General features: G+C 35.2%; 1 protein-coding gene across 4 annotated transcripts; it reads right to left on the minus strand.

Moving 5' to 3' along the window:
- Nucleotides 1-256: 256 nt before the first annotated feature.
- Nucleotides 257-12,127, minus strand: SPY (Tetratricopeptide repeat (TPR)-like superfamily protein). 4 transcript variants are annotated; one of them, XM_021963841.2, is made up of 18 exons: nt 11,797-12,127; nt 10,808-11,258; nt 10,257-10,418; nt 9,974-10,149; nt 9,776-9,851; nt 8,223-8,351; nt 7,965-8,084; nt 7,780-7,848; nt 7,616-7,697; nt 6,652-6,746; nt 6,263-6,327; nt 5,696-5,894; nt 4,442-4,636; nt 3,935-4,029; nt 3,668-3,803; nt 3,287-3,504; nt 1,617-1,744; nt 257-1,075 (listed from the first exon to the last, which is right to left on the minus strand). In XM_021963841.2, the coding sequence occupies exons 2-18, from the start codon at nt 11,216-11,218 to the stop codon at nt 678-680; spliced, it is 2,754 nt and encodes a 917-aa protein (XP_021819533.1). In that variant the 5' UTR covers nt 11,219-11,258; nt 11,797-12,127; the 3' UTR covers nt 257-677. The 4 variants fall into 4 exon arrangements, with proteins under 4 accessions (XP_021819533.1, XP_021819525.1, XP_021819519.1 ...); XM_021963833.2 differs by having other exon boundaries at nt 11,768-12,127; XM_021963827.2 differs by having other exon boundaries at nt 10,808-11,262; nt 11,768-12,127.
- Nucleotides 12,128-21,046: the final 8,919 nt, after the last annotated feature.

The following is a 21,046-nucleotide window of genomic DNA, read 5'->3' on the forward strand; positions in this document are numbered from 1 at the left end:
TGCTACAAATTGCTTTATGCATGCTCTTTTTTAGTGATCTTTCATAGAACTACGTCTTGTTTCAAAACTCCAATTCCCACTTTCATATGCGGGCAGAAACATTTCTTGAATCAACGCCTCGACACGTGCTAAAATATCAGGCTGCATTTACAAGAATGCATCCATCTCATAGAACTGATTGGCAACACTTAAACCCCCATGCCACCATCAAAATGATTAAATCGTACAATTTTGAAATTTTGTGAGACGAACAGGATTCCATTGTAACCAAACCCGGTAATTTCACCAACTTTGCTGTTTAAAAATCATACAAGCAATCCTAAAATAAGTAAAAAATTCTCTTGAAATTTACAAACACAATTCTATACTCGGGAAAAATTGCTGGTAGCCACCTAAAATATCAGTTCATAGTATCACCTCTTTTTCATTGGTAGTGTATAGCATCACCTCTTTCAATTCTTCATTTTGTACGCAGATAATAATATATAGACTCCGAATGCTGCCAGCAGTTGTTTCCCAAAAAATGTGATCCTAGGCGAGTAAACATAGTGCTTCCACCTTAGTTACCACCGGACTCGATTCCACTACAAGCAGCCACGACTAAATATACCATAGGAGATCAATTCACCCAGAAAAGCAATATGATTCCCCGTACAAACGCCTCTGATATGTGCCCATCAGACTCCTCCATTTTCTTCACAAGTAGAGAGGTTACGCACAGGCTGTGGAAGAGGAATAAATCCATTCGTCTTAATAGATCCAGGAGGACCTTCTCTTGGTGTTATAAAACTTGTTGACTCAGAGATTTCAGCAGCTGGCTCTTCAGTGACTACTTCCTGTTGTAGCATTTCTATGTGCCTTTGTGATGGCACATCACCTTTGCAGTATCTGTGCCACATGTTCCTGTATGCCGACTCCAGCCCAAGGGTAAACTTTGGTCCGTCACAGACAGGCGACCTGGACATAAGGTCCCGGAGACCCATTCTCAAATTTGAAAGCGCTGTAACATCAGAGGCCAACTGCACTGCCAACTGGACATATTCATCCTCATTTTTAGCAATCAGATTTCCCAACCCTGTATTAAGTCCAGTTTAGTCGGTTAAACAATGCTGAACTCTTTTAGCAATAACACACACATATTAGACATTACCAAAAGAAAGACTTGCACACACATCCATCAAAGGTTCGATGTCGAAAGAATTGATCTCTAAACTGATAAAACTATTTGCCTAGTGAGGGGTGAAAAATGTATATGAACCTGTTACAGTGAGGAGATACTTAGAAGACTCTGGCTATATGAGCTCTCCCACCCCCATGACCAAAGGCATTTATTTTTCATATATTGTTTACTTTATTGTCCTCTTTTATCCCACTATATCTCAAATACTAGGATACTTAAATCTACCTCCACAAGATAACAGTTCTTCTTAGCCATGTATGAGATATAATCTCACACTTCTATTGGCTTTGTTTATGCATTTATAGCATAAACCAAAATATATGCATACCAACCATAAGGCCGATAAAGCAAAACAGTAATCTCCCGTGCAACCATACACCAGTAAACATTGATTAAAAAAAAAAAAAACCAAAAAGCCGAAAGAAAAATTCCTTACCAACTTTACCGAGAATACTAACACCAACATTGTGCGCATGTACTGAACCAGCCATAGTAACACACGGAACTCCCATATATAAAGATTCACATGTTGTGGTTGTTCCAGCATATGGAAAAGTATCCAGACTACATACAGAGAAGATGACTTGGGTCAGAACCTCCAAACAAGATCCAACAATAAACAAGTGAAACCGTCACTAAAATGTGCAACCAGCAGGACTAGCATAAATGAATCCAGCAAGACTTTATTGCATACACATCATACATTATCAAATGGTTCTCTAATTTCTGTCCTAAGACTTGACCAAATCTCTTTTTTCCATGCAAAACGACCGTTCAAAAAGTGATATTTACAAGTAGCATTACCTCTGCAATCACGCATACAATGACAAACATGGAGCAAAGCTATAATGCCATAAAGTAATACCCAATGACAAGTTTAAAGCACCTTTCAGTACATAACAATGCAATTGATTTTTAGACATCTGACTAATTCTTTAAAAGAACACATACTGACTGTAATTCGAGCATTGCACGCAAGGGGAAGAAAGAAGAATCCATATTTTAGTTCAGGAATCAACTAGATTTGTTCTACTTGCTTTCCTTAGTAGTCATTAAGCTATGAGTAACCCTTCTCCAAGGAGGGGACTCATTTTTTACATAATATTCCATCTAAGGAAAAGTATCGTAAAACACCCCATAAGAAAATATTCCTTATTAAACTAAATAAAAACATTAATATCGTATAACATTCACTGAGCATAAATATCCTTATTACAACTATACCATACGATTTAAGAGATAATTTCTCTGTTATCCCTCTTATTCCCCCAATATTGTAGCCTTCCTTTCATACTCATTGAAAAATAATAAAAATAATAATAATATTAATGCATCTCACCATCTCTAAAAAGCTTAAATTCATTAACTATGTTTTGATTTAAATATCTCAATGTCTTACGAATTTAGGAATACCCTAGCAATTTCCCTGACCAAGATTTTTAATAATTAATTATCTCAACTTATTTAATATGTCAATTCAAGATAATATCATACACATCATACAATGCTATATCATTCCCTTAGAAAAAGTACTGTCAACTTAGTAATTAGTAACTATAGTATCTTAACATTCATATGATTGGTTCCAAATAGGCATGTAAGTAAGTGATTTATAACTCATCCCAACCAATTCGAATCACATTTTTTCGGGTCTATTACCTTCATGTCTTGAACAATTTTTGCAAAGAATAAAAAGATCTCTTATTTTTAATGCCTTTAATTTCCCCTAACAAACATAATAATTTGTTTTTGTTATTTTCTATCATTATTTTTAGAGTCATTCATAAATAATTCAATTAACATATTTTAACTTTAGTTACGACTGTGAAAGATCAAGTCTCTTGTTTCCAAATTAAAATCTTTTCCTATGTTCATTTTTTATATTACATAATCTATTCAATTCAAGATCCAGAGTGGAAATTGGTTCACAGTTTGGATTTGAACCCCATAGATAATATGGAAGGCTCAGACAACCATACGATGTAAGAAAGGTTTGAGGTATAGGAAGTGATCATACAACAGGGATAAATAAACAATATATATGTATATATAAGCAACTTTCATACTACTGTCTTCCAAATGTAAGAAAAAATATCTTAGTTTTACCTAATGTCCATGAGAGAATAGGCTTGCATATGATCGTAATTGAGTAAAATTAGAGGTAGAAGATCAACACGTAGTGGTTCCAACCCCAGCTGCTCCAATGTTGAAAGAAATCTCTCTCTGACACTATCACAACTAAAAGGCTTACATTTCACCACAAGACGAGAATTTGGAATTGCAGAAAGAATTCTCGCCCAAACTTGTAACACTTTTGGAGTGATCTAATAAGAGAGAAGAAAAGAGGAGTGAGGCAAAGCATTACACGAAAAGTATGATCTTTTTTATTTTTTTGAAAGAAACAAGAATTTTATTCTATGATAAGTAATCTAGTTGCTTATGGTTTTAGCTATACATCTGATACAAGAAAAACAACCTAGCCAATACCTTTGCCAGATTATTAAAGCTGCCAAAAGTAATAAAGCCATTGGAAAGAGCAGGAGTGGGCAAAACAGGCCCTGCCTCAGGGGAAGGTGTATAACACAGGAAGCAGTCTGGTAATCGAACTAACTCCTCAACATGCCTGACCGAAAAAAAAAAAACAGATCAAAGTTACATAAAAATGTACTGGTACTACCTACTCTAGCGGATACTCATGCTTGAATTCAGAAGAAACAAGAGTACTAATTATAGGGGTAATAGTAGTAGACCTACTTCTGCTTTGAATCAGGAGGATCCGCCAGTGAATCTGTGATTCTATAGTCAATTGCCGGTAAACCAGTTGTGTTTGGGTAGCCAATCCAGGTCACCTGTAAATCCAGCAATAGCAGGTTAGCTAATTTAAGCACACGATCCAGTACAAATACGCAATCAAACAGTGAATGAGTGAGGTACGTGACAACAAAAGGAACAAATTTGATGTGAAGCCTTTGTTTTTTGAACTGAAAAAACCATCAGGCTTTAAAAAATAAAGCAACTCGCGATGCTTAGAAAGTTGTACAATAAATAGGAAAATCATATGGTTATTCCAGGATAAAGATGCTCTTTTAACATTGCTCCACTTCCAGATTTTCCAAGGCCAAAAAGAAATTTAGATTTGTAATATATTATATACTATACACTACAAGATATGAGTCAACAAAGAAAAATTACACAAATTAACAATAACAAGAATGTTTAAAGTCATATGCTAGAGAAAAATCAGAACACCTTTCAGCATACCTGAACAGGTGAGGGCCTGCACGCCATTGTTCCCAATTTGTTGTTAGCAGTATGGCCAGTAAGTTCCACCAGGATATCAACCTTATCTTCTCTAACCATGGTCGCAACCTTCTTTTCATCAATACCATATATATCTCTCCAAATCCCGCCCTTTTTCAAGACTTTATCCCTAAACCTAATAGTCTTGGCATCTGCCTGTGACATTATATAAAAATCAATTCCAAATTGTCTGTGGGATAAAACATCTCAAATAGTATTTTCCATATAAGCAATAAGACTTTAAGAAACATATACAACATTGAAATAAAATAAAAATCACAATTTCAAGAGAACATGAGAATTTATGACCAGTGAAGCAATAACCAAGTAACTTTTTGCGCATCCTAGGAGAGTATTGGTTAGCGAACAGTGGAAGAGATGATAGATACTGATGATAATCAAGATAGTGTTGGCAGTGATGGTGGCGTTATTCACAAATACAATAGTTGTAGTGGAAAAGTGCAAGCACCAAATGTACTTAGATATAGTAAAGATGGCCATTTGTTGGAGGCCCAAGCTTTACAAAAATGAGAGAATTGCAAGCTTTATGGAGGCAATACGAATGCCTATGGTAGGTGAACTTAGTGATTCTGTTGGTGGTGGTGGCTCATGGCTGTTGTAGAAGGTGTGAACTCTTAACATTACAAAATTAAAAGATGCAGAAAGTGGCAATGACAGTATCAGTGGTAAAAGTAATGGAAGAAACCAACACACTGGCAACAATACATGTAACATGCAGCATATAAAAACAAAAGTGAAAATAGACAATGAAAAATTGGTTCCGTCACAGAGTCTAAGCGGTCGTTGCGTCTTTCCAGGAGTCAAAGTAGAACCAGGTGTGGATTTCTGGGAGCTCCACATGGGTGTCAAAACTCATAAGTGAAGCAATCAAAATTTTCTATTTACCAATCAATGACTAGCACAGGAGAGAGGAAATCAGAAAAATAGAAGGATACAGACATTAATGATCATCCAGTGTATTGCGAACGGTTGAGGAAAACTAAAGCACATACAGAGAGAGAGATGACAAGTTTTCACCAAACATATGGCTTTAGAATGGAGTTGTAATGGGAATTGAAAGCAAATTAGAATGTGGCAAAATATGCAAATGAAAAAGTAAGACACACAGGAACCATGAACAAACTTTAAAATCAAAATGCACGACCCCCATAGATGAATGTAGGTATAAATTGACAAAAGAAAGAAAAAGGATACCTTCACTACTGCAGAATAAACAACCACCTTGTACTTTGCGTACTCATGATGGGCAAGCGGAGCTTCTATAAAATATGACACGGAATGAGTAAAATAATCAGGAGATATGTATCCGATCACAAGGGGTCGTTCTGGATCTTTTGGATTGTCCCATGAAGCGTACTGTGGATATAACCTCATAAAGCGTCTACCCCAGTCCCTGCATGTACATAAATTCAGTTTAAGCATCATCAAATTTACAATTACTGAATCTTTTTATGAATTGACAAACAGAACATAAAAAAGAATAAACAAAAGCCAAAAGGAAAACTACAATTACCGCTACACTAGACTATACATTTATAATATACCTTTACTATAAAGGTATAGCCTAATGTAATACTTAATGTTAAAAGTTAAAAAATATATAAATAAATAGGGTACACGTATAATAAGTCTAGGCTATACCTTTATAATATACCAACGTGGTTATCAATACTTGCTTTTTTTCATTAGAAGTTTATTATATTCATTGAACAAGGAGAAGGGAAAAGAAATCATGCAAAGTTAAGAGGACTTAGTTGAGACCTGTGAGCCACAAAAAGTTTCTCATCATGTCCTTCATTTATGTAGTTCATTGCAAGCAATCGATTCTGCAAGAACATGGTCAACCATATAGAGATTAAAAACAAAACTTGCAAACAACAGGTTCTGCCAAGAGAGACCAAGAGCACCAACAATAAATAAATACTCATTTATTGCATTATCTAAAGGCACTGCACCAATGAGTTTCATATCAGAAGTCAGAACTGTTAATATCTATCCCATTTTCCATTAGCAATCAAACCCGGAGCATGCCACTACCAAGTTTGACATTTTTTTCACTGACACAAAGATTACAGATATAAACCACAGCAAACAGATTGAAAGACCTTTAGCACTCATGTGAGTAAATCGTATGTGTAGAGAATTAATACCTGGCCTGCATTCCGGGAATCAGGATCTATTTTTAGGCATTGCTCATACGCATCAATAGCCAGAGTTATATTTCCAGCATCTCGGTAGAGAACCCCTGCACAAAAAGGATAAACAGATATGAATTTACAACAAAATTTATAATTAAAAGAAAATGGAGCATAACCCACCACAATAGAACAAAAAATTCAAAATTCACTATGAATAAAATCAGAAGAATATCTTAACCATTCTATTTAGAAAATTTCCCGTCCTTACATTAGCCAAGTAGGAAACAACAATTTCAATATGGGTCAAAGCAGGCGTTTGGCATTTTCTCTTATATGTAGGAATTCTTATTTTCTTAGACTCTGCCTTTTGAAGGATCAAACCTCTTAGACTCTTTCAAATGATATATATACATACAATCCCCTTCTATTGAGGGACACCCTTTATTTTTCAACGATCCAAACCATCTATTTTTCACATCTTCATTCAGAGATCATCCTTGCAAAAAATCATGCAAATTGAATATCATTAAGGCATCTAATTGAGACCAACAAAATCAATGAACACGGTGTTTCAAGAAAGTACTTGAATTTCAATAATTTAATTGAGTGGTCAAACGATATCGGATTCAAGTGATTTTTTGAAGAGATGATCTTTGAATGAATATCTACAAAATAGACGGTTTGGATTAGTGAAAAACAATGCGGAGTACAAGGTTGTCCCTCAAATAACTTATTTGAGGGGCCCCTCAATGGAAGCTCTCTGTATATATATACAATCTTGCTTCTGGGAATATTTGAAAATGCCTATCATAATACCATTTCCATTATGAGTTGCTACAACTCAACTCACAGAACTACTTCCATCATACAAAAACAATCACAATGCCCAAATCTTGCATAGTGTCTCTAAGAGTAATGTGAACGGAAAAAGCTCAGTGAAGGAAAAACTCAGAGAGTCATAGAAAAAGAGAGCAACCCAAGTTGTTATATGCTTCTGCATATGTGGGATTTGCAATTATAGCTTTCTCAATCATGTTTGCAGCAGCATCCATTTTACCCTGCCAATAGCAAAGAGCAGTCATTTATATATGATATATAGACATTCTAGAGTCTGACACCTAGAAGGGATTGAAACCAAACCTGGACAGTGTAGACAACACCAAGATTGTTCAACGACTGTGAAAAGTTTGGTTTGATCGACAAAGCCAACTGCAAATGGATAACCAACGATGATGATAACAAAATTGATGACAGTAACATCATTCAATCAGTATTTTAGAAGGGGGAAAAGAAAGAATTTTTTTTGTACAAGTATCAAAAATTGCCTGATAACACTCTACTGCTTTATCAAGGTTGTCTCGATCTTTGTATATTACTCCCAAATTATTGCATGCTTCTGCACAATGGGGATTAAAGTGGAACGCAAGTTCATAGAACACAATGGCCTGCACAAACAGAAAATGATTACCACCGCCATGTCGAACTGACTTAACCAATAAAGAAAATATATCCAAGTGAGCGAGAGAGAGAGAGAGAGAGAGAGAGAGAGAGAGAGAGATCCTTTTATAAAAATAAAAACTTACCATGTCAAACTTAAGCATTTCACCATAAGCAACACCGAGATTGTACATAGCATCCGCATAATGCCAGTTATAATAAAGAGCCTTCTTGTAATAGGATATACCTTGATCAATGTCACCTTCCAATTTAACCTAACAAACATGTTACTGAATCCAAAATCAGATAATAAAAAAATTGGAAATTTGATCATAATGAGAAAATAGGGAACATGAGAATTTCTTGAAAATGAGTTAGGGTGTGTTTCATATAAATGAAAGGAAAATAGATAGGCCAGACAGATCTGAGGAAAGACTCTGGAACAGAAAAACATTTGGGTCACTGCAGCGAATATGTACCATCATGTTTATCTCACCCAAAGTCAATAAAATAATCAGGTTTGACAACCAAAATTTCTTCACGGATGTTACTGATTGGAGTTAAGTTAGTGATGCTGGACATCGAGTTAAAAATGTTGAAGAAACACTATGATGAGATCTCCAGAGTCCAGACACCCTTTTTGGTTATTGAACTATTTGAGCAACGACAAATAAGAGCAAATGAAATTCAAGTCATAACTCATATAGTTCCCCCTTGACTGACACATCTAATTGATGAGGGACAAACAAAATATTTCTGCATTTTCAACAGCATTCTCTTTAAATAGGAGAACTAAGAAGTTAGGATTTCTATACACTCTTTACCAAAATGCTTCAATGATTTTCACCAGCTAATATCTCTTTTATTTATGCCAAATTCCCATAATTAATACTTCGTCAAAAATTTAAAATCATAATTACCAGTTTACAACCTATGTCCTTGGTGCTAGTATATAATATTCTTAGGATTGGCAAATGCCTGATGTGCTCACTTGAACTAGTCAAGAAGAAATCATTAAGTAGACAGCTTGAAGAGTTTAGAAGAGCCTTGAAGATACAAATCTAATCTATGTTTGGTCAAGCATAACACTCCCCAGGCTCACCCGACCGACATGGCCCAGCCAACTGCCAACTTATCAGGCACATGCTACCAGTAAAATTTAGGTGGTAAAAAGCCTAGGACTTTTTTTTCGTGGTTGTGTAGTTGAGTAATTTGTGGGTTGATTCTCATTTCCAGGTGATTCAACAGAAATTTGAGTTGGGTTAACCCAATAACCTAATTTTTCCTGGTGGAAAGTTTGATTTTGAGTCCATGATGTCAGTGCCACAGCTTTGCCAGAAAAATCTCTTCATCATTGAGGATTGATTAAATCCATCTAGGTGAAACATCTACACTAGTGACAGGAGAGTGCGATAAATCTGACCAGACCCATTTACTGCCTTCTAGGACACGATTTCTCTTGGGCCCTCGGCACAATATTTTAAAACAAACAAAAAAATAGCAGCCACTTCTTAAAAGTTACACCAAACCAATCATTAGAAAATAAGCCCAACAAAACAATGATGATCACAAATAACAAATTAGGTAGCAGAACCAAAATGGAAGTCCTAGAAGAAAAGTGATGAGGATAACATAATTGATTACAACAAGACAATGATATGGCAGGAAAACCCAAAAAATAAAAAGGACGAGGTATCACCTTTGTTCCTAAATCTGTCAAGGCTATTGCCATATTATTCTTTGCAATTTCAAAGTTTGGTGAAACAGCAAGACACCTAGGACAGCATAGCAACCAAGCAAGCATAGCGTCAGCATAGATATAACCATCAACAAGATTTACAGCTATCTATGCAAGCTTCAACTTAGACCGACCAATAGAATGCAAACAGTAGACTACCTCTCGTAACAAGCAATAGCAGACTCCAAATCACCACGATTTTTGTAAATGACACCCATGTTGCAATATGCTTCAGCATACATCGGCCTCTCCAGTGCAGCCTTCTCATAGCAACTAAGGGCAGTGTCAAATTGCATCATTTCAGAGTAGACAACACCAAGGTTATAATATGCAGGCTGCATTTACAGAGTGAGGTAAGAATATAAATCTGTAAGAACAGAAAACAAGAAGAATAAAAAAGGGTAGAAACCATTAGAAAGGAGGACAGAGAATATGAAATTACAGCATAGTGTGGATCTGTCTTCAAAGCTTCATAATACTTCTGCAGTCCCTCTTGAGTATTGCCAGCAAGCTTTAAGCTAGTTCCAAGATCTGTTAATACAATGGCTAGGCATTCCGCAGCGGGTTTGTACGAAGGGTCTGCTTTTAGAGCCTTTTGATATGACTGTTCCAAGCAAAATTGTTTGTTAATTGGTAATATTTCATAGTTTTAAACATGATTTATCAATCACTCAAAGCACAAAAAAGTAGTAGATAACAGATATATCATCAATACAACTTTACTTGGACAGGATCCGTTCAAAGGTCTAGAGTAAAATAGTTAAATGTCATCATTGAAATCAATGGACAATCAAGTGTACTTATTCATTTCTTATGCATACACTCAGTAACTAGTAATGCATTGAAAAGGGTGGTTGGGCGCAAATAAACAAATACTAAAGCATTGCAGTAGGCCTGCGAAGTGCCAAGCACTTTTGTATTGTTACTCACCAAAGAAATTTCTATTGTTTTTTTGTTCTTTTAGATAAAAATAGTAAGTTAAGGGGGGCATACCTCAGCAGCCTCCCTTAGGCGGCCCTCATCCTTATACAAAATACCACAATGTGTGAGGGCGCATGCATTCTGTGGGTCCAACCTGATTGCTTCCGTGAAACTATCAAAAGCGAGCCTTCCCATATTTTTCATTTGCAAGCATATTCCTTTTCCAATATGAGCTTCCACATTTCCGGCATCTTTCTCCAACACAGTCTCATAAAGACTCAGAGCATCAGCAAACTTATTCCTCGAGCGAAGAATATTGGCATAAGACAGAGCATCTTTCACTTCAAATCTCTTCCCTACTGGAGATACAGCAACGATAGAGCCACTGGTACTAGGAGAAGGATGTGAACCATCCAAGAATCCATTTTCTCCAACTGAGTCCCCATCTCTCCCATTACCAACATCTTTCTCCGTCCATGACATTTGGGAATGGTTTAAAGGGCGCTACTTTTCACTCGAAAATCTACCTACAGACAAATTAAACACAAAGCTTCAGTTTTAACCACAAATTTGAAATTTGGCGCACTAAAAAATCAATCATTTAAATGCTTGTTTGGCATAAGCCAAGCAAAACCAAGATTTTGGAAAATCAGTATAATGCTGACAGTTGGATGAAAGCTCAAGAGTCCAGCTTAACAAAGTTAGATAGCCATGTAGCAGAAATTACCATCAGAACAATGCCCAGAAAAACCTAATAAACTAACCATCGTTTTCATATTCAAAACGCCCCCATTAATTACAATTTCAAACCCTAATATAGCGCGATCACAGTAGCCACTCCACTAAAACCAAACGATCATTAAGCAATCAACCAAAACCCTAATACACCGCGATCACATATGGATAAAAGATAGGATTTTGATAACAATAACACGCTATTAAGCTCAAAACAGGGGCTTAAAGAAGAAGGAAGAGTGAGAAAAAATGGCAAAAATGCAAGGGAAATTAGGAATTTTGAAATTTGAAGCGTACACTTGGAGGTCGACGAGCTCCTTCTTTACCTAAACAAAGTGGGCAATGGTGAGAGATCAAAGGCTACGGCTAGGGCACGGCTATGGTCTCCGTTTGAGCTAGTCGAGCTCCTTCTTTGTCAAGCACCCGACTTTAGCTGTTTTACAGAGTTAACTAGGGTAACAAGTAGAGACGCCCTGCCTCAGCAGCCTCTGGCTCTCTTGGACACACAGGTTGAATTGAATGTGTCCAAAATGAAACCCAGAAGATGAAGAAGAAGAAGAAGAAGAAGAAGAAGGGAGGCCGTTAATCACAACGTTTAGAAAAACGGAACATATGAGAGGGACTAGGGGAGAGACAAAGCTGTGTGTGTTCTTTAACCCTGTTTTTGATCCGTATTTGCTTTTATACCACTGCGCTAAAACGAGTCTTTAGACCGCGCAAAACACAAATCACTCGGCGACTCGACGTGTGGAAGTAGGAGTGTCGTTGTCGGCAGCCCCAAAATCCCCGAAAGCCCAAAAAAGCCCTAAAAGGATTTTGTGATTTTGAGCATGGGGTTGAGCTGGTCACCGTGCCATCGTCGCCAATGTGCTCCGGCTCTATGGGTGTAATTGGTATTTCTCCTCTTTTATTCAAGTAATTATTATCTACCAAGAAAAAGGAAATTTGAGAAAAGAAAATTAAAAGAGTTACGTTACGAAACGCATACTATCAACCACGTATCTATCTTTAAAAGAAGTGACATCATTTACATAATGAAACCGTAATGCAACACATATCACATTTTTGTAACAAATATTGGACCACACACTGTAAGTTGCAAGTGCAATGGCGTATCCATTAATTTTTCTTCATTCGGGTCGGGACAAAATTAAGCTCACATGTCAGTTGCCTTTGGCTCTCTACCATGCCTCAGCCTTTTTGAGGCATTTTGTTGAACACTTTGATTTTGTGGCAAACCTACCCAATTAAAACGCCAAACAAACATTAGGCAATTCCATGCATAGTCATAATGTAAATTCATCGGTGCATACGTATATAAGTGAGCAAGGGAGCTAGGATTTTAAGTTTGGGGGGCTCAAAATAAGCTTTGGTTGGATTGATTTTTACAAAGTTTACCAAATCTCACATATCATAGACCACTAATGTAAATATGAAAGTTTTCTTGTAATATTTATATGCAACAACATGTTATTGTACATGTATTTCAAAGTTTTAGGGACATCAGCATCAATGGTCCTTAAGTCGCTCCGTCCTAAGTGAGTTTGACTATAATTTTATTGAAAAATAATAATAATAATTCTTCTAAGTTCTTCACATGCAATTATGTTGTTCTGTCGCTTTTTTCTCCCTAATTAATTGCCCTTGCTTCTTCTTTTCATTGAACCCTTGATTTGGAGTAATAGTTTGATAGATTGATAATTGTGAGTAATCACGTCGTTGTGTGATACTAATAATAGGTAATCACACGTAATATTGTCATGATGCTCTCTTCAATCCATAGTTGCATTAGTCGATGATAAACTTTTCTTGCATGTGTTTGATCTAAGGATTGAAAATCCGTCAAGAACATTGCATCATCAAGTCGATGTTTGGGTATTTTTGAGGTGATTGTGAATATAAAACATTGAAAATCAAATCAAATCAAATCAAAAGTGTATGTGTGTATGTTGTCGCAGCCGGGGGTCGTGAAATTTCATTGTGCGTGTCAACTTCAAACAGCGGCCAGCAAGCAATCAATATCAATCAACATAAAACGTTCATTGTTGGGTGCTGCAGAAAAGAAAACATATAATGGATTGACATTATTGGGAGGGATAGGTACATGCTGCTCAAGAGTGAAGACGACCCACCAGGCACTCTTCTCCACTATGATTTGACATTATTGGGCATGTTGTATGTTTAGAATTAGAACCAGTTTGATTTGAGGACCAAGTATAATGCAATAGGGCGCACACAAAACAATAATTAAATAAATAAAAAAGTATGTGGAAGACAACACCTTACACCAATTTGTATTAAGAATGAATTCGCACTATTGAAAAATCAATCAAATAACCAAGGTGGTTAGTGTGAGTGGTTCGGCACTCTCATTCCTTAAGAGAGGTCAGGGGTTCGATCCCTGCTCTCGTACGGAGTCACCACTTTGGCCAACACTTTACCCCTTACGGGCCGATCCGGTGTGAGTGGGGATTAGTCTGGGTTGTGGTTAAGGCTTAAAGGTGCCACCCATAGTTGGGGCCCATCCAGTACCACCTCATGGTTCATACCAAAAATAAAATAAAAATCAATCAAATAGAGAAGTAGCTGATGAAAACCGGTCCTTTGATGCCTAATTATATAGATCTTTTTGCACAAGCAATGTTCTCATTTTTTGTTTGAAAAAACGATATTCTAAATTATGGAAAGGGAGATCAAACTCGAGTGTAAGGAGGTAAACACATTATTTTTAGCCAACTAAACTAACCTACATCAACTTAATGTTCTCATTTATTGTGTTGAACAATGGTAAGGGATTTAGTCACGACTAGAATCTACAAGTTTGTCTCTTCTCAACATGGAAGTATATCTGCCTATTTGCTTTGAGCATCACTGTGATGCATTAAACTGGAGTTTTCTGATAGATATGTTTTACAATTGAGATTTGATAAAGTCATATCTGGACCATACCATGTACACGTAATGAGTATGCCTTGCACCTACCCGGACCCGGTTTACATCTCCCATCTATATATGTTTGCACTTGACGCAACTGATTTCATCATTTGCTTGTCATTTTGCCAGGAAAGCCTCTGAGGGCTCTCTGCAAAGGCAGAGCTAGCTAAGGTCCACAACCTTCCTTTTTTATGGTAACAAGAAGTTTAGGGGAGGGAGAGGTTGCCCCCATACGCAGGGTCAAGGCAAACTCCACACCTTTTCGGTTTTACAAAGGAATCTACAGATTACTTACCAAATACGGAACTGCTGGCAGTGGGACTCAAACATTAGTGAGGCGACACACAGTACAAGGACCTTACCAACTGAACCAATCCATGTTGGCAACAACCCTCCTTTTAGAGTCCTCAGAGCTCACGCTTCATGAACTTTTTTTTTTCCCTTTTAAATTATTTATCAATGAAAATAGGAGATGTAAAACTTTTATTTTTTTTTAACATCGAGAAGAGAAGTGTCACTTTGTTATGCATTTTTTTCTGGAGGTGAGACCGTGAGCTATATACTGCATGGTGATAGAGGGTGAGCTAGATGGGGATGTGAACATGAACATGAATTATGGCTTCATGAACTGATGGGCTGATATTACATGGAAGGACTTGCTTTGTCATCATGGAATATTCTTTGGTGAAGCGAGGACCAAGGCCCAACAAAAGAGACAAACTAAATAAAGGCCTAGGAAAACTTCACATGTTTTATCATTTTTGTATGTGTTTGGTATAATTTGAGAAGGTTATACATAAAGAATGAAATATCTATATATATAAAGCAAAAGGTAGAGAGAATGGTGAAACATTCAAAATACCAGAAAATGTCATTGGTTAATTAAAACATTAAGAATTGAAATTCTTAATTAAATGAAGATAAAATTAAAAAAATTAAAAATAAAAACAAAATCAGATAATAGGTCCTACTTTTATGGAACATAACTACCCGTGTTATCTTTTCTTAATTCTAAAAATAAAATATTAAAAAAAAAAAAAAAAACCAATTGGCACATGCGTGAAGGGCTAGTAAAGAATGAAATATATACGGCTATATTCTTTAAAAATATTTATTTGAATATACCTTTTTTTTTTAAACAAAATTAGTTTTTCAGTTAATATTTGTAATTAAAAAATATCTTAGCTTTATTTAATTACTTTAATTACTAATTATATTTCAATTATTATTTGTTTTGTGAATAATTAGTATTTAAATGTTTTAATTAATTTCATAAATTACTCAATATATAGTAATTAATTATTTTAAATTATTTTGTGGACTGTTTTTATTTTTTTTATAGTTTAATATTTGTAATTAAGTAATATCTTAGCCTTATTTAATTACTTCAATGAGTAATTAGTTTTCAGGTATTATTTCTTTAGTGAATAATTAGTATTTTAATATTTTAATAAATTTCAGAAATTACTTAATAAATATTATTTAATTCTTTTAAGTTCTTTTATTAATGAGCACAGTTTATAGATGCATTTAGCTGTTGCTTAATCATGATTTTCAAGATTCTGTATTTTTTATATATGGTTGTAGACAATGTTCATATTGTTGATATTGTCCTGGCAACTAAAGTACGTATGCAGAGCATATATGAAGATTGGAGAAGACTTCTGTAAAATTGGACGTAACAATAAAAGAAATTTGGATATTTCGTTTGGAAGTTTGATATTATTTGGTTGATTCAATAATATATATGTCGGGATACATAATAGTGCAAATTCATCATTAGCAACTTGGTAACGCGTGAAGTTTCAAATACATGATTTTGTCGAATGAAAATAATTGACAAATGTAGCGAGTAAGAAACAGCTTAAATATATATATATATATATATCCCTATACTCTAGAAGAACTAGAATAAAAAGAATTTTTAACTAGTTATAGTGGGAATTTGACTTTAAGAGTTGGTTTGTGTATTTAATAATTTGAAGACTTTGAAGACATGGAAGAAGAAATGGAATTGTTAATTTGTTAGCTACGGAAGAGAATGGAGAGTATGACTAAATAGTTAACTTGGAAGATGACTTGAGCAATTAAAAAATAAAAAATAGAGAAGTAATTAATAAAATAAATGAATAAATGCAAATTGAAATTAATAAATTAATCATAAACTTAAAAGAAAATTAACATAGGTGAATAAATTATACAAATAAAAAATTATGAGAGCACTAAGTTTAATTAAATAAAGAATATAGATTAATGAAAATAATTGGACTAACATAAATTAGAATTTGAAGGACTATAAAATAAACACAGAAAATAATATTAATTGGAAATATTATTAACTGTGGAAGCTTTGAAAACAAAGTAAGAACTTACAGAAATCTTAGTTCAGTGAAAGCAAACAATGCCACGCAGGACACTCACACTCCACTCTCACTCACAACTATTGTAGTTGCCTCAAGTCTACAAACTCTGAGAGAACTTTGAAAACTGAAAGAAACTTACAATGCTTATTGAACAAAGCTTGAGGAAACTGAGAATGAAAACTCCTAACTTATAGCCTTGGCTTTCAAGAGAAGACAAAATAACTTTTGACTTTAACTTAAGTGAAAAACATTTAACTTAAACTTTGTCAGACAACTTTGACTGGAAGGATAGGAAAGGCATCTACTTTCACGTGGGTGAAAGGACTTTAACATCTGCTTTCGGCTACTTTGAATTGAAGGGCATGGGCATCTTTGAAAAACCTTTAACTTGTCAGGGCATCTTTTGACTGGAAGGAAAGGCATCTGCTTTCACATGGGTGAAAGGACTTTAACTCTGCTTTTGGCTAATTTAACTTTGACAGAGGCATCTTTGACTTGGAGGGCTTCAATCTTCAGAGAGATCATAAGGATCTTGACTATCAGGCACATAATCGGACCATCTAGGCTTAGGCTTCTGACTAAATTGTTGACTGGGCATCTGGCTTGAAGAAGATTCAGACTTTGGACTGGCATCGTCTTCATCTTCATCCTTCATTTGAGAAACTTGAGCAAGGAGTTGTTCTGCTAATTCTGTTAATTCTTTCTTAGATTTCCCTTTGAGGGAGGCATTTGAACTGCTTGGAGAGGCTTCTTTGGCTTGAGCGACTAGCATCTGGATAGGTGGATAACTTGCATGGACTTCATTAATAATATTATTTAAAATGACTTTGTCCCACCATTTGACTACACAATGGCGGATTAAATGCTTAGAATCCCAATTGGCTTGATAACTCCATTTTAGAATCCGTGGAATCTTGTATTTGGCAAAGAAATGAAGAAGCATGGGAAAGAATTTTTCTTGCTTAGTTAATTGGTGCTTTTGACTAAAATAATTAAATGTGGGTCGTAGGCCTTCTGGAATGATTTCCCAACAGGGTCCATTGATGTTCCACCATTGGAGAAACCAGCATGGAAAATAGGGCTTGAACTTGGCATCAAAATTCATAAACCATGAATGACTGAAATCTTCGTGCTGATGAAATAAAACTGTATAAAAGGCATCAATGTAATCTCCGTAATTATAAGTAAGGCCTGATTGAAGTGGCAACTGGTCATAGGCATTTTTGCTCCAATGTTCTGGCTTAATGATTTGACGTATGTAAAGGGAATGAAAAATTGTGGCATCTGTTTGCTTATCTTTGATGGGCTTAATATCTGCTGACTGGGTTTCATAAAGTATATCCCTATATAATCTTAAAGTCTTTGAAGGATGACTTTGAAAATAATGAAGATTAGGAGGGAAAAACTTCTTGGCTATTTTGATTGGGTCATTCAAATTTTCTAAATAAGGTTCAATAGAAAAAAGATTACTATTACTTTTAGGAAAATATTTGGACCTTTGAACTGGGCTTTGAGGACTTTGACTCTGGGAAGGCATAGGAGGATGAACAATAAAAGGGTCATACTGAGAAGTTAATACTGCTTGATAATTAGGGCGTAGAGAAGGCTGACTTAAAGGATTAAATCTATTATTGACTGGAATTGGCATATAACCTGGAAAAGGCACAAGTTGGGCATTGGCTTCTTGTTTGGGCATCAGGGTTGCTGGCAGGACTCTGGGTTGATTCTGGCCTGGGCTTGGTTGGCTTGATTGATTGTATTGCATTATTTGCTTGTCTTTCTTTTCTTTTTCTTTACTTGACATGGCTCTGGCTTTTTATCCTGTAAAAACTCTCTTGTAAGAAAATCTGGAATACTGTTTTCACTACCTCTCAAATATTCTAGCTCAAAATAAAAAACACTCAGAATTGCTTGCCATCTTGCAAAAATTTGCTTACTAGCTATATTTTTAACATCTTTTTCTAAAATATGTTTTGCAGACTTGCAATCAACTCTAACTAAAAACTTTTGATTTAGTAAATCATCTTGAAATTTGCTTATACATAATACAATAGATAAAATTTCTTTTTTAATAGTACTGTAATTATTTTGAGCTTGATTCCAAGCACCGGAATGAAAACGAACAATTTGTTCAGGAGACTCAAGGCTTATTCTTTGTTTTAAAATACCACCATAACCAATATCAGAGGCATCTGTTTCAACAATTTTAAAAGCATGAACTGAAGGAATACCTAGGCATGGAAGAGACTTGACATGAACTTTGATTTGTTTAATTATTTCTGTATGACTCGGGGTCCAGGCAGGAGGATTGCTCTGGAGACGATCAAACAGGGGCTTACATAACTTTCTTAAATTTTGATAAAAATCGGAAATATAATTTAAAGAACCTAAAAACCTTTGAAGTTGGCTTTTTTCAAGAATTTGACCTGGAAATTTATCAGCAAACTGGATAACTGAATTGATTGGGCTTATTTGGCCTTGGCTAGAAACCTGACATTAACCTGGAATAACTTGATCTTCTTAGCTGAAATGACTAAACCATTAGATTTAGCTATCTGGAAAAACTTATGTAAATGCTTCCAATGTTGTTCTATTGACTCGGAAAAGATAAGAACATCATCCATATAAACTATGGAAAAATGACTGTAAGCATTAAAGATTTCATTCATAATATTCTGGAATTCACTAGGGGCCATTTTTTAATCCAAAAGGCATAACATTCCATTCATAATGACCAAAGGGGGTAACAAATGCAGTCTTATATCTATCTGATTCCTTAATTTGAATTTGCCAAAAACCACTTTTCATATCAAATTTACTAAAAATTACTGCCTTTTCTAATCTGTTAACTAAATCTCTTTTATTAGGAATTGGGTACCTAATCCATTCTAAAACTGAATTAAGGGGCTTATAATTGATAACTAGGCGTGGGGCTCCTCTTTCTAACTCAACATTTTTCTGGACATAAAAAGCTGGACAAGACCAGGGTGACTTACTTTTTCTAACTATTTTGTTGACTAGATCCGTGACTTCGGCTTTGCATAATTCCATTAATTCTTGGCTCATTTGAATTGGACGGGCTTTGGTTGGAATATTCTTTTCACTAAATGACTTGACATAAGGTAAAGTAACTACATGTTGCTTTCAGTGCCAAAAGGCATTGGGTAAATCAGAACAAACTTCATTTTTTAACTTATCTTCAAATTTACCTATTTCTAACTGGAGTGACTTGTCAGTTAACTGTTGTTCTACCCTTTTAAATTTAATTTCTTCTTTTAAAAAGTTAACTTGGCTTGTTTTACTCTGAATTAACTTAACTGACTTAGAAATAGCTGACTTTTGTAATGACTTAAGACTATGTAATTCTGGCTTAGTTAAAAATTCAAATTTAACCTTTTCTCCTAATTGGCTTGAAGTGACTCCATCATATTCTACCTGAAAGGGGTAAAGCAAAGAAATAAAGGGTAATCCTAAAATTACTTCATCCGTGATATTCTGGATCAGGACAAAGGATGTCTTAAAGCATATTTTATTTTGGCATACATGGGCTTTGGGTAATTCATATTTTAACTTAAGAGCTTTTCCGGACACTGTTCCTAAAACTTCTTTTGACTTCTTGTAGAATTGGGTTGGAATTAGACCTTCCTGAATACAATTTAAATCGACTCCTGAATCAAATAAAGCAATTGTATTTAATTCAAATTCATTAATAAAAATACTAACTCTGGAGTACCATTTTCTAAAATTAATTTCCTGAATTAAACTAATGACTTTTTCTTCTTTATCGGATAAATCTGGCTCAGACTCAGAACTAGACTTACCGAAAGGATTACTAGACTCTGCTTTGGATTCTAACAGACTAATTAAATCCTGTTTAATTGCATAGTTCTCAGTTTCTAATTTTTGGCTTGTTTGTTTTAACTCTAAAATTTCCTTTTTAACTAATTTGACTTCTAACTGGAGATCCTGGAGGGTGACTTCTTTCTTTCTATTAAATCTTTCTAATGTGGCATTAAGACTTATCTTAGGAGGCGTAGGGGAACTAGACTCTTCTTGACTTATGATTTTCCTAAGTTTTCTAAGATACTCAGACTTTAAATCGGGATCCTGAACTTTACTAATTAAATCAATTAATAATTCTTCTTGTCCTTCCTGCTTGGTTAAGACACAAATTGATTTATTTAAAGTTCTGCAACATTTATCCTTACAACCTAATTGGACTTCTGGCTCACTAGACTGGGAACTATCTGAACCATAGATATGTGAATTATCTGAAGGC

The sequence above is a fragment of the Prunus avium genome, chromosome 7 (genome assembly GCF_965620075.1).
Source record: "Prunus avium chromosome 7, drPruAviu1.hap1.1, whole genome shotgun sequence".
NCBI lineage: Eukaryota > Viridiplantae > Streptophyta > Magnoliopsida > Rosales > Rosaceae > Prunus > Prunus avium.

What these genes read in the sequence shown, in the direction of transcription:
- SPY (XM_021963841.2), bottom strand. Translation starts at nt 11,218, where the DNA reads ATGTCATGGACGGAGAAAGATGTTGGTAATGGGAGAGATGGGGACTCA. An exon ending in GCTATTGCTTGTTACGAGAG is followed by an intron (nt 9,852 to 9,973) that starts GTAGTCTACTGT and finishes ATGCTGTCCTAG; the next exon opens with GTGTCTTGCTGTTTCACCAA. An exon ending in AGAAGCATATAACAACTTGG is followed by an intron (nt 6,747 to 7,615) that starts GTTGCTCTCTTT and finishes CTTTTTGTGCAG; the next exon opens with GGGTTCTCTACCGAGATGCT.